The 14,720-nt window shown below is 34.4% G+C and overlaps 1 protein-coding gene across 7 annotated transcripts in view; it reads left to right on the forward strand.

The window, feature by feature from the left end:
• LOC117982699 (protocadherin Fat 3-like) overlaps nt 1-14,083 on the forward strand; it is a 31,394-nt gene extending 17,311 nt beyond the window's left edge. For 2 of the 7 annotated variants that reach the window (XM_069498907.1, XM_069498913.1), the window contains 17 exons: nt 1,674-1,802; nt 1,892-2,047; nt 2,117-2,245; nt 2,897-3,052; nt 3,122-3,250; nt 3,329-3,484; nt 3,562-3,690; nt 3,767-3,922; nt 3,999-4,127; nt 4,443-4,598; nt 5,337-5,477; nt 6,648-6,775; nt 8,477-9,031; nt 9,557-9,745; nt 12,130-12,398; nt 12,967-13,149; nt 13,243-14,083. In XM_069498907.1, the coding sequence (XP_069355008.1) occupies nt 1,674-1,802; nt 1,892-2,047; nt 2,117-2,245; nt 2,897-3,052; nt 3,122-3,250; nt 3,329-3,484; nt 3,562-3,690; nt 3,767-3,922; nt 3,999-4,127; nt 4,443-4,598; nt 5,337-5,477; nt 6,648-6,775; nt 8,477-9,031; nt 9,557-9,745; nt 12,130-12,398; nt 12,967-13,149; nt 13,243-13,717 (3,365 nt within the window). In that variant the 3' untranslated portion in view covers nt 13,718-14,083. The remainder of the gene's footprint in view (nt 1-1,673; nt 1,803-1,891; nt 2,048-2,116; nt 2,246-2,896; nt 3,053-3,121; nt 3,251-3,328; nt 3,485-3,561; nt 3,691-3,766; nt 3,923-3,998; nt 4,128-4,442; nt 4,599-5,336; nt 5,478-6,647; nt 6,776-8,476; nt 9,032-9,556; nt 9,746-12,129; nt 12,399-12,966; nt 13,150-13,242) is intronic. The other 5 variants (XM_069498908.1, XM_069498911.1, XM_069498912.1 and 2 more) reach the window with 5 other exon arrangements.
• Nucleotides 14,084-14,720: the final 637 nt, after the last annotated feature.

The raw sequence follows: 14,720 nt of genomic DNA on the forward strand, positions 1-14,720 counted from the left end.
GAGAGCGTGGTTCGAATTAGTGGTGTCAAATACTGTTAAACTTACATAATATAATATCAATAATTGTTATTAAAATTTATTGATAAATAAACACGTTAAAAATATAACACTGACTAAAAAAAAAAAAAACACGATACCTACCCCACTTGATTTCATCTTACTTTGAAAATTGAAAACACTACTTTCATGAACACATTTCAATTTATTTTTGGTGATGTAACCAAACGAGTCGCAGGGAGCCGCTGGATTCAGGCGCCGCAAGACCGTGACGTGTGGAGTGGAAGTCACTCCAAGAGACTTATGTCCAGCAGTGGACGTCTATCGGTTGATGATGATGATGACGTGACCAGAAATTACGGTTTTCAAATTTTACCCCTTGCGTGTGCTATAAAACCTAGGTACCTACCTACCTGATAAATTCATGATTCAAGGTCCATGGGAAGTACCCTGTAGGTTTCTTGACAGACAGACAGACAGACGGACGCACAGACAGACGGACGGACGGACGCATAGACAGACGGACGGATGGACGCACAGACAGACGGACGGACGGACGCACAGACAGACGGACGGACTGACGCACAGACAGACAGACGGACGGACAGACAACGAAGTGAGCAAAATAAACTACACCATCAAATTACCCGAAAAAATAAACTAGCAAAAAGTCTATGAACGCGCACTATCGTTAATCGAACAGTATCGGTAATAAACAGAAATAACAAAAATTTCGACTATTGTATTATTTATGTATCAAATCAAAGCATCAACAAAAATAACAAAATTATTTAACTTATTTATTAACACTTCGTAGGTATTCGATGGGAACAACAAAATCATTTGATATGCTAAATTTATCATCATATCGATGTGGTGATATTTAACATTAGTTGACTTGCTATTTTTAACCATATTCAATGCATCGGTATTTTTAGCGCATGACGTAATCGGTCGCAATCGGTAGGTGTATTGTCGTCGCGCGCGCGTTTTGCACCGCGCGCCCCCTTCGAAATTTAATTTACTGGAATCTTCGCGCTACCTACTTAAGTACCTACTGCAGCTACTTAGAACGTAGGTATAGGTCCTAACTATAATAATTTGTATTTTTTGATTTAATAATATTTTTTTATTTAAAGTTGTTAAGTTTTAGTATCGCAGTTAATCAACAAACTTTAATATGTGTTAAATTAACAGGTTAATAAATAAATTGGTCACCTCTAGTTCGAATGAATGTACCTACCTACTATGCTAGTCTAGGGAGTTACTATTGTTTCTCACACTTTCGAGTTGTCGATTTTTTTTTAATTATTTCAAAACAACAAAAAAAAATTTTTTTTAGTTTAACTCAAGATTTCGATAGTACTACTGAGGGCAAATCGTTCTGCCGCGGGAATATAACCACTAAAACTTCACCGTGTATACATAATTAGTAACTAGTTAATTCAATTCAGTTCAAATTTCTTTATTGCGAATATGGGTAAAAAGTGGAGATGTTACAAAAACAAAAAAGTACAGCCAAATTCTGCCTATTAGCATGCAGTATACCTAACAAATAAATAAAATTAAATTAAAATTATTAATACCTACCTATTTTATACTATAACTTATACATAAATATTGTAGTATATTAATATATATATATATAATATTATAACTTTTTTATCAATTTACAGGTTCTGAAATCGATACCAGTGTGTCGTTTGATAAAGTTCTATATAATGGGAAGCTCAAAGGTGGCGTTATTTCTCACGAAACCATTAGATTGACAGGTTTTACTGGTTCACACATCAATATCACTGGAGGTAATTAAGATTATTATTATTATAAGAGTTATTTCATAAATTACTTACAATCTTGTATAAATATAATAAACTTTTTATACATTTTTCAGAACTTGCGACCTCATTTGAAGCAAACGTAGCCAACGGTTACGTCACAGTAGACGTAGCGTTTTCAGCAGTCTTTCCTGAAAATCTATCTTATATAGCGCTTACTTTACAAGCAGGCAGCGCCAATGCAGTTCTAATTATTGATGTGACGCCTTCAGGTACATAAGTGTAAAGTTTATTTAAATCTTATTATTGCGAACTTATAAACTTTTTATATGAATTCACAGATTCTGACATTGATGCCAGTGTATCGTTTGATAAAGTTCTATATAACGGAAATTTCAAAGGTGGCGTTATATCTCACGAAACCATTAGATTGACAGGTTTTACTGGTTCACACATCAATATCACTGGAGGTAATTAAGATTATTATTATTATAAGAGTTATTTCATAAATTACTTACAATCTTGTATAAATACAGTTACAGGGAAATAGGACACGATCCCGTTAAGGGGTTATAGTACAGGGCATTAGCTATCAAACGACCCCTAAAGTGCTTATGCAAAAGTGTATCGTTTTCGAGTTATTCATTTTTTTATTTTTTTCTTGGTAAAGGGGTGTTTGCCACTTTAAAAATTAATAAAAAAAAGGAACCATGTTTTTCATCAGATTTTTTTTTATTTCTTGCTAGTACATATCCTTGTTAATAATAAACAGTTATAAACCAAGAAAAATCTTCAAGAATTTTAAAATTACAGCCCAAAAACTGTACAAGTTTTAAATTTTTAAATTTAATTCTTTAAATAACTTGCAAATTTTCTGTAAAAATTACTATGGCACTTATCCTGCGGATTATTTTAAAAACATCTACGTTTTGTTAGCTATCCATTGGTACAAAAAAATTACAGAAAAAATCATAAAATCAAGAAAAAATTACACAACAAAGAGACCAGGTAGAAAATTCTAGCAAATGCTATTGCCAAAGCCAAAGGGTTATAACCCCTTAACGGGATCGTGTCCTATTTCCCTGTAACCCTGTATAATAAACTTTTTATACATTTTTCAGAACTTGCGACCTCATTTGAAGCAAACGTAGCCAACGGTTACGTCACAGTAGACGTAGCGTTTTCAGCAGTCTTTCCTGAAAATCTATCTTATATAGCGCTTAATTTACAAGCAGGCAGCGCCAATGCAGTTCTAATTATTGATGTGACGCCTTCAGGTACATAAGTGTAAAGTTTATTTAAATTTTATTATCGCGTACTTATAAACTTTTTATATCAATTTACAGATTCTGACATTGATTCCAGTGTATCGTTTGATAAAGTTCTATATAACGGAAATCTCAAAGGTGGCGTTATATCTCACGAAACCATTAGATTGACAGGTTTTACTGGTTCAAACATTAAGATCACTGGAGGTAAATAAGATTATAAGTTATTTCATAAATTACTTACAATCTTGTATAAATATAATAAACTTTTTGTAAATTTTTCAGAACTAGCGACTTCATTCGAAGCAAATGTAGCCAACGGTTTCGTTATAGTGGACGTAATCTTTTCAGCAGTATTTCCTGAAAACTTATCTCACATAGTACTTACTTTACAAGCAGACAGTGCCAATGCAGTTTTAATCTTAGATGTTTCGCCTTCAGGTACCTACATAAGTGTAAATTTTATTTAAATCTTCCTAACCCATCGCCATATTTGTTAAATTTTTTTTAATTTACAGATTCTGAAATTGATACCAGTGTATCATTTGACAAAGTTCTATATAACGGAAACCTCAAAGCTGGCGTTATATCTCACGAAACCATTAGATTGACAGGTTTTACTGGTTCACACATCAATATCACTGGAGGTAATTAAGATTATAAGAGTTATTTCATAAATTACTTACAATCTTGTATAAATGTAACTTTTTGTAAATTTTTCAGAACTTGCGACTTCATTCGAAGCAAATGTAGCAAACGGTTTCGTTATAGTAGATGTAATCTTTTCAGCAGTATTTCCTGAAAACCTATCTCATATAGTGCTTACTTTACAAGCAGACAGCGCCAATGCAGTTTTAATCTTAGATGTGACGCCTTCAGGTACCTACATAAGTGCAAATTTTATTTAAATCTTACTAACCCATAGCCATATTTGTGACGTTTTTTTAATTTACAGATTCTGAAATTGATACGAGTGTAGCGTTTGATAAAGTTCTATATAACGGAAATTTCAAAGGTGGCGTTATAACTCACGAAACCATTATATTGACAGGTTTTACTGGTTCAAACATTCATATCACTGGAGGTAATTAAGATTATCAAAATTATTTCATAAATTACTTACAATCCATACTTCCATACTTTTACTTACTTAATATTATAAATGCGAAAGTGTGTCTGTCTGTCTGTCTGCTAGCCTTTCACGGCCCATCCGTTCAACCGATTTTGACTAAATTTGGTACAGCGATAGCTTTCATCCCGGGGAAGGACATAGGCTACTTTTTATCCCGGAAAATCAAAGAGTTCCCATGGGATTATTAAAACCTAAATCCACGCGTACGAAGTCGCGGGCATCAGCTAGTCTTGTATAAATATAATAAACTTTTTGTACATTTTTCAGAACTAGCGACTTTATTCGAAGCAAATGTGGCCAACGGTTTCGTTATAGTTGACGTAATCTTTTCAGCAGTATTTCCTGAAAATTTAACTCATATAGTGCTTACTTTACAAGCAGACAGTGCCAATGCAGTTCTAATCTTAGATGTAACGCCTTCAGGTACATATACGTGTTAATGCATATGTTACCGGAAATGTATTAAATTCAGTGATTCTATAGAATACCTTATCATTCCATGAAATACCGAGCTTCGAACTATAGTTTTAGACGTTTTGTCAGTTTAGTTCAGAAATGTTTCACTATTTTGTGCATTAAAAAGCAACCATGGATGTAGTAAATAATAATTCTTAAATTTTATAATTAAAAATTCAATATTAAAGGCCGATTTAGATGCTTAATTAATTAACAACTTAATCTAAAACCAATCATCTATACTGTAAACAATTTTATTGATTGATGTTACGACGATTTGATGATAGCGTTCTTTAATCAATTTATATAGCAAGTGCCAAAATATTTTGTAGTTATAAAAACTAGTTTTTGGCGTATTCAAACGAACTTTTGAGTAGGATTAGCCAATAATCCACTATAGTTGGACACGCTTTTTTTTCAATAGAATGTTTTGTATCGAAAGTCATCGTTATGATTTTTTTAATCCGGGCGTTTTTAGCCCACTGCATTCATTTCCAAGCAAAACGGCTGAAAACTGTGTGTTTGTGTAATTGAATCCAAATTTCGTGAATTTGTTCAAAGCGGTATAATTACAGTGACGTTTCAGAAACTCTCATTCAGTTTTTTGCTCCTGCTGTAAAATTTAATTTCGTGCAATACACTGTTTTGTTTCCCAGCTCCTCAATTATATTATTTTAAGCTAAGTACTTGTTCTTTGCTACCCAGATGGCGACCTCCCGATAGTTTCTTTCGGATTACCATCGTATTTTCTATGGGCTGATATAAATCAAATTGGCTCGGTCGGAAGGGTGACAGCTACTGTGAACAATGGAGAATCGGTGCTGTATTCTATTACTGCAGTAGATGGTAAGTTATATTCTAAAATCATTTCCACATTGAGCACCTCTTCCTTTTTATGCAACTGAAAGAAATGTCACAGTCTTATACAATGTAGAAATATTATTTATCATTATTTATTTATCTTTGCTGATAGTCTCGTCTTTAAATAATTAAAAACAAAGTCATTTTTCTGTTTACTTGCTTGTAAGTTCTTTAACGGAACTCAATAAGATGTTCAACATCATTCATAATATTTTAATAAAATGAAAATGAAATAAAATTAAATAGTTTATTTGAAATGAAGTGTTTACAATAGGTACAGAGTTAAGCCAACATATCCAGTCAGGAAACCCTGACATACAAATTTTTTGACAAAGGAAAAAGGTTCCTTCGTAATTCATAATATCCATAACTACTGAAATTATAAAAGCTTAAACAAGTTGGTCTGTCCGTCAGTTACCTTTTTTACGACTTATCCACTCAGCCGAATTTGACAAAATTTGGTACAGAGATAGCTTGCATCCCGCAGACGGATATAAATTACTTTTCATCCCGAAAAATCAAATAAATCCCACGGAATTTTTGAAAACATCGTGGTTGAAATCGTGGTGGGTATGTTCTAGTACTTATTGTATAAAGTAAGATTCACATTTACTTACTTAGTTCCTTTATAGGTCAGCCCATTTGTGCGTAGCTAGGGCAAGTCAACTTGTCTATTAAATTTCTTGCTATATTCTTACTGCCCAGCCTTGAGTCTAATAAGATTATTTGCTAAAATAAAAACAAAGGCGCTTATGTTACAAAAGCTTTACCTAATACATTGAAAAAAAATTAGGTGTGTTTTGTATGTAATAGAGATGGCAATTCATGGCATGGCTCTTCAATATTGGCCAGCTAAATATTAAGTTTTTATAAAATTGCATATGATGTTCTTCTAGATTGCTATCTTGAACACATTTTGAGCGATACGCGCATACGAGCAATACAATTACGCGATTATGATATTGTTTGAAGAGGAAGGAATATCCTGACAACTTGGTTTTCACTCAGAATATGCGTTCATCTTTAAAAGGAAGCGTTTGCACCAACAAAAGTATTTTTGAGACAAACTTAAATTATGTGGTTTTTGAAATGACCGATTCAATTTCATAAAGGTTTTGATACCAAAACAAACATAAAAGAAAACATATTTTGCAGATCTTCAAGAGCATGTTTCGATTAATGCCGAGGGTGAAATTCTACTATCGGTCTCATTGGATAGGGGAATGTATAATTTCATAGTTAATGCTACGGCTAAAATTAGCCAAGTGTCTACGTCGGCTCAGGTGAGTGTTTTATATTTAACTTCATCTCCACACTGAGCTGGTTTTGTCACTTAAGTCATTCAAGTTTACTCCAGAAGCCTAGTAGACCATTCAAGTTTTTGAGAACTTCCTGAAAGAACCTGCGAACACCAGGTAGTTTTAGCATTGAACTATTTTGTTCTAGCATTCTCACATTATTGTTGTTGCACTTGCCTCAATGCAGGCTTTGGTATCTAAAAATAAAAGATGAGTTTATGAAAACTCATCGTACATTTTTAAGCACGAGCTGAACGTTACGCATTTCTAATTTTTGAAAATTCTAAAAATTTAATTGCGTTCACGTAATTGATTGTATAAAATACATGCAGATAACTCCATTAACACCTGTCGCATTTATTTGGCAAATGCAGTTTGTAAAAATGGCTCGCTGTAATGTACCTACCCATTATACAATCAAATCATTAGATATTATTATTAAATACTGAAAAGAAAAATAAAAAACCTGCCCTGGGGGCGGGTGACACATTTGTATTTTCCATTGCAATCATAAGTAATCATCTAAGTATAGTATGTGACAGGTCGAGATAGCAATCGGGGTATGAGGCCGGGGAACACCCCGGACACCCGCACTTCCCCCGCGCTATCTCACACCGGGTTAGCGCGGGGGCTGTGCAGGTGTGTGGGGCGTCCCCAGCCTGATTGTCATCTTGACCTGTCGCGTACCATATAATATATAAAAATACTTATCCTGACTGATTGATCTATCAACCATTGGCCCACTGCGGTTAGAAATTTGAAATTTTTACAATAGATTCGGGAAAAAATGTGCATGTTGCATGAGCAACATGCAATTCTACATTTTAATGTAAGAAAAAGTAGTACTTCCATGATTAACGTTAAATGTCAAAGGTCCAAAAACCGTAGACTTGCAACTGGACTTAAGTTACCACAATATATATTTTTAAATATTATTAGGTCTACACCTTTGTTTATCAAGAGCCAAGAGGTAATTAACGATTGAACTAACATCACATTTTGTCTAATCAGAAAATAGTATACAAACCTTGAACTTTGATTTAATAATATATGTTCAGCTGTGTTTCACTGTGTTCTAATCAATACTGTCCAGATAGACAAAAAATACATTTGAAAAATAATGTAATAGTACTTAATAAATGCCCACAACTTCGTCCATGTGGGCTTAGGTTTTTGAAAATCTCGTGGAAACTCTTGCACGAGGAGATTTTTCGAGGCCAAAAGTAGCATATGTCCTTCTCCGGGATGCATGCTAACTCTGTACCAAACGTTAAAAATCGGTTAAATGGATGGGCTATAAAGAGCTGAAAGATGGACAGAGTTGAATTTTAAAAAAATGTTTCTTAGTGGATGTCTACATCATAATAGCTATCTGCAATCATGCCAATTTTAACCCGATCCGTCCAATATTTTGAGCCGTACATTCAGTGCATTCAGATCAGTCAGTCAGTCACCTTTTTCTTTTACATATATAAAAGGAAAAGTTAACTGACTGACCAAAAGGATTTTTGAAAATTCAAGCCCTGAGGGGGTAAAGTAGGGGTTTGAAATTTGTGTAGTCCACGCAGACGAAGTCGCGAGCGTAAGCTAGTTTATATATAAAGTTCAAAATACTTTAGTTTACTTTAAAGTTTAAAAGGCTTTATCTTAAAAGAAGTTCAATTTAATACAAAAGTTTTTCCTTAGGTGGTTTTGCGAGTAGATGCTTTACCGGAATGCAGCACAGAAGACGGCCTCCCACCGTTAATCATCTTAGAGAGAGTCGAAGAAGAGCCACATCTTAACTTAGTCGTACTAAACCAAACACAAAACGAAGATTGCTGGTACACAATAACAAGCCTCTGGCCCGAAAATCAATCATGGTTATACGTAGATAATAGAGGCTTGCATGCCAGGGCCATTGACCGAGAGAACAAATCAATCGCCTTTATGATATTATCTCAGATTCAAGTAGAGTTAGTACTTCACTGCGACAATGATGACGAGGGAGCCATTGTCAAGCGATCATTAGCTACAGACACCGGATCAGAACTAGATCCCTACACCTACGGTTCCAGTAACTGGGTTCTTGCTGATACAATTACGTACAACGCCAGGCGGAGCGTGGTGAATCTAATCGTCGAAGATATTAACGACAATTCGCCGATATTTGTAGGAAAGGAAAACGAACCAATTTACGTTGGATATCCCATACCTGAACTCGAGAACACCATATTGCCACGAGCTTTGATTGAATTAAAGGTAAATTGATTAGATAAGTACATAGACAAATTAGGACATCCAAGTATAACTAAGTGGTTTTCCATGTAAGTTAGCGTAAAACGTTGTAGTTTTAGAGAAATTCATTAAATCACACAAAAGTATGTCGACAATATTTAAAAAAAATCAACATTGTACTCGTTATCTTAACCTCCTTTGATGGCAATGCAAATAATACAAGTAATACGCTTCTGTTTGTGCAAATAATTACAATTCTGCTCATAATTCTGCTTTGTGTTGTCAAATATGTACAAACTTTCCTGTGAATACCTACTGTAAGTTCATACCAGATTTTTCTCGAACAAGGAACAAGGTACGAACAATGAAGCTGCATGACAACATTGTGCTCAGTTATAACTTAGACCTACTTATTTAAACATTTCGGAGAATAGCGCCAAAATAAAATAAAAGTCTTTCAATTTTCATAACATTTCATGCAAAAATTGCTACTTGATGCCGGCAACTTTGTCTGCAATACTTTAGGGAGGAATATAATAACATTTCCAGGCAACAGATGCTGATATAGGAGAAAACGCAGCTTTAATGTACTGGAGCACGGAGGAAAATCTAGCCATTGCACCGACCACAGGCTACGTACACGTCCGGAATATCGCATTATTAACTGATAACTCCCGCCTCACGGTATATGCTACCGATCAGAATGGTAAAGGATTAAACGGCACTTTGGATATTGTGGTAAAATATTGTTTATTTAACTAATATTGCACAACTTGCACTCAAATATAAATGAATAATGCATATGCATTAATACGTAACATCATATTTTATTGTCCTGCTAACCTAATGTCAACGCTTAATTCTTAATTCGCTTGTATCTACCTCTCTGACATGAAATAAATTAACATAATAACTTAAAGTAAAGTCAAGCGATCATTTTTCACAGGGTAGATTGTGGAAAGCATGGTACTAGTTCTAGTTTAGTTAAGAGATTTTATGCAACCGCATCACAAAGATATAATAATACTCGACATTCCTATTTCTGAAAAGTGTTATAGAATAAGCTTTATTGCACACACAGACTACCGCCTATAGACGCCTAATAGCCGGACAGTCCGGACACCCCCGATCGCCAAACTTAGGCAGTTGCTTAGCATAAAAGTCAGCCCACGCCCATTCGGTACCCTCATTCGGCACATTGTCTTGATTACGTGACTTTTGAGTCCACCAATCACATCAAAGCATTGTGTCCTGTCCCCCGCCAACATTTTACGATTGTCGATTTTGTTTTCATGCAAAACCTTGTATATTGCGTACCTACTCTTGGGGTTGAATTATCTGTGATTGCATATAATAAACATATTATGAAACCTTTTATTTATTACCTAACAATTTTTATAAGATTGATTTTAACAACTTTTTGCTTATCTTTGTAAATAATTACTAGTCCATATATTACGATCCGACAATTTGTATATTAGACGTACTTGAAAACTCCAAGGATTTATCAATTTATCACTAAATCTTAAATGCAAAGTATGCAAGTTATATCAACACAATATAATAAATTACTAATAATTGCGTAGTTATTGCACTTCCACAAAATATATAATCCATTTGAATAAGAGTCTAGATACAAGTTAGGCAATTTCTTCTAAATGAATGTTTTAACAAAGCGAGAGTAGGTATCCACATTTCGAATCTACCTAACTGAACCAGTTTCTAGGTGTATAGTCACATAAGCTAACAAAATTATAATCTTTTAAAAAGTTAAAAAACTTGTTTTTAAGCTAAAAGATACTAAACATAATATGCGTCACTATGACCCCAAACTGACCTTCAAGATAATTTTAAAATGATTCTGAGACGGACGTGGTCAAAGGCTTCAGCAAGGAAAATTTTGGCATGGTTTATCAAAGAGAATGTGGAGTAGAGTAGAGATGCGATAGCACGGTAGAGGATTAATGCTGATCGCACATTACAACTGAGTAGTTGTGAATGTTTCATAGATACTTTATATGAAGTCAGCACAGAAATTCAGATGAAGTATTCATTTCTACTAGTAAAAAGACTTTCTTATGACTCGTCTCTATTTCTATTATATTAATAAACTTAGTTCAATATTTACTGCGAGAATTGGAAAAATCATGAATCACGTGAATCGTAGGTAGTTAGTCAATGTATAACGTTACATGGAAAAGTCGGTATTGTAATACGTGACAAGCATGTATACGAATGTAACCAAAATAGCATCTATGGACCGAATAAACAAAAGGCGTAAAAAGTAGGTGTCTTTTTTAGTATGTTGGCTAAGACGTATTATCTACTCTACGGAATAAAATAAACATAAAAGTACCATTTTTCATTTTTATTTTTTTTCATTTATTGGGAAGTAGTCGTAACGGACCCAAACGTTACAATCACCATCTTTTTCAAAGTCAATCTTAAAATAATTCTATTTAAAAAAAATATAATTTCATCAACAATACTGGGTATTTTACATAAAATATCATACTGACATACTTGTCTTAAGTGAGACATGCTGTACCAAGTATATGAAATAAATAAATTCATTCATTCACTATAACCCCAAACACGAAAACGAAATTATTTACAAAAAATATATGTTCAAGTCAAATTAAACACTGGTTAAAACATTTTACCAGTTGACGGTTTAAACGGTTTACATAATTTATTTATTTACTGCCAAGTCAATACTGTACTGCATGTATGACACCTGTTTTAAAAACAAATAATACATTTGATGTAAAATATAATGCACCTTTAGCATTGACCTTTGGTTCTCTGGACTTTTGATTACCGACCTATTTTTGAAGCATCTTGATTTTCATTTTGGCGCTGATACCCAGCAGCAGTAACCATCATGTGAGCGTACTCGGAACTAAATGTTAGTGTTGTGATAAGTATCTATCAAGTATCAACATAGTCTCAGCACAAAGACCATTTCACACAAAGTTTCAATAATTGTTATTTCCAGTAGGCTCAGTAGAGTGCTTCGAATCTGCACAAAAATTAACTGTCATTTTGTATGGAACACCTTTTCCAGCGTACTTGTTTATGTCCATTTCAGTGACCTTTTGTAATAAATTGACATTTTGCAGGTCAAATTATTAGAAAGAAATCAAATAGCTGTTATAACAGTTCGGAACGCTTTCTTAAATGATGAAAACTCGATTTTAAGTAACCTCAGCAAGTTGGTTGGTTACGATGTCAAAATATTAAGAACTGTCGTAATCTCTGATAGTAATGAAGAGACCGAAAATAATTCAAGAAAAAAACGAGAAACAGTGAACACATCTGGTGCATCTTTGCAATTATATGTGTACGGAATGTCCGAAAGCCAACTAGTCAATGTTGACAAACTAACAAGGTAATAATATCTTCTTCTATAACAGGAAAAGATAACTGACTGACTGACTGATCTATCAACGCACAGCTCAAACTACTGGATGGATCGGGCTGAAATTGGGCATGCAGATAGCTATTATGACGTAGGCATCCGCTAAGAATATTTTTGAATATTCAATCCCTAAGGGGGTGAAACAGGGGTTTGAAGTTTGTATAGTCCACGCGTTGAAGTTTGTTTAGTCCACGCGGACGAACTCGCGAGCATAACAACATGCGAGCATTTGTGAAATTGGCGCGCACAACTGTGCATGCACAAATCGCGCACATGCGCCCAAAAAAAAACAAACGAACACGACTGATAACTAGCTAATGCCTGCCATGCGCTGTACCTAATGGGACTTGCGCACCACTTATTTTATTATAACTACGTTGATGATACCTAATAATACGTTACAGAACTGTTAACGACAAATAATTTACGAAGTTTTAACTCGTTTGGAAGAAAGATGCGCAAACGCTAGGCAATAAACAGACAGAAAGACAAGCAATACTTTTTTTATATAAAAAGGCTAACCTCATTTTCGTTCCAGTGATTTAGATAACGTAGTTTCGGCAAACTCAGTCCGAGTCACATCATTAGAAGATCATCTGGAAGGCCTAGAGATATGCTCAGTTCCCGGAGAATTCACCGCACTGTTAGCCGCAACTATAACTCTAGCTGTGGTACTTTTTATACTAATTGTAGCAGCCGCTGTATGGTTTTTACTAAAATGGTAATTTACAGTCACTAAGTATATTATATAGCTTTTATTTCCATTACTTTACATAGACTGCGTTTTATTTACCTTTTTTACTTATTGTTACAGGAGAAAGAAACAGAACTATAAAAAATTTAGTGCCACAAACAGCTTGGCTTCTAGTATTGAAACCGAGCCAAGTCCTAAAGTTGAATCCCCGTCCAAACCAAGACTTGATATTGAGGAACTTAAAAGAAGCGAAAGAAGACTGCAAGAAATGCTTGACGCTCCACTGCCAGAAATAGCAGTTCACCCTCCGAATAAGGAGACAAATAAAATGGAAGACGATGAATCTATCGGAAAAGCGCAAGAAACTTTAATTAATTTTACAGATGATCCTCAACAGCCAATCATCATACAATCGATTGATAAACTGAAAGCTGATACCGATGAGTTCGGTGAAGATGAATTTGGTGAAGTGACGGTAACAACGCCGAGAAAATCTGTAGTCACCTTTAATGAAAACGTTGAAAAGATTATACATTTAGAATACGGTATTGATGAAACTCCATCAGAACCCGATACTGAAGTCTACCGGTTTTGACGTTTCATTTAGTTTAAAATAAATTTTGTGGTAGTTAGCTTTACAAAATGATTATCTATTTGGAATAAATATCCTTAGAGATCTCTTTCCCGAAACGTCTGTTATCGGTTTTACAATTTGGCTAAAAACGAAACATACATGGGTACCAAGTCGCTGCCCTCTTTATGAGGGACCCCGAGATAAGATCATGCATCCATATAAAATTATGGCATGCTTCGCTTAAAATCTAAGTAAATATCAAAGTGGGAGGTTGAGCGATGACACTGAATACTTGCAGTTTTGAACTCTCGGTAATATAATTCATCATCATTATCATATGTAAAACTATACCAACGCCATAATGAATAATAAATATTATAAATACTCATTTTATAAGTTTGTTGCAATTTATTGAGCCCGATTCCTATAGTAATAGTTGTGATAAAAGGTAGTTTACCGGTTTTGAAAATTTTATAGTTGGTAGTATGGAGGTGGTAGTGCAAAGGGTGTTTTAAAGTAGTGTTTAGTTCTGTGAAGTACGACTTACGAGAAAAGCTCTGGTAGGTAACCAGGCGTTCGATCGTAATACTTTGCTCAGTCACCTGTGAGAGCTCAAGCTTAATTCGACTCTTGCAAACTTTTCTTTTCTTTAATAAATCTGACTGTTAGAAATCAGAACGAAAATAAAATCTAACAAGTTTAAATCCTTTTTTTTAATTGTGAGATAGACTTGCGCTTGACGACAATCATACACAATGTAAAAAGTACAATAGTAAAAGCAATGATGAGGTCTTAGTTGGAGCGTCTTTGCCTATGCGATGCCTATTCACTGTTGCCTTGAAGGTATGATTAAGTTATACCTGCTTGGCAGGAAACACGGACGCCGGTAGGGCAAATGTTTGGCGAAAACGTCTAATTTAAAATGCAAATAAACGTCAGGTTATTTGAAAAAATAACAACCCCATACATAATCCACAGTAACACAACCCGAAAGGTATATAAAATATGGCAAACACGAATGTGT

This window comes from Maniola hyperantus, chromosome 5 (genome assembly GCF_902806685.2).
Source record: "Maniola hyperantus chromosome 5, iAphHyp1.2, whole genome shotgun sequence".
Lineage (NCBI taxonomy): Eukaryota > Metazoa > Arthropoda > Insecta > Lepidoptera > Nymphalidae > Maniola > Maniola hyperantus.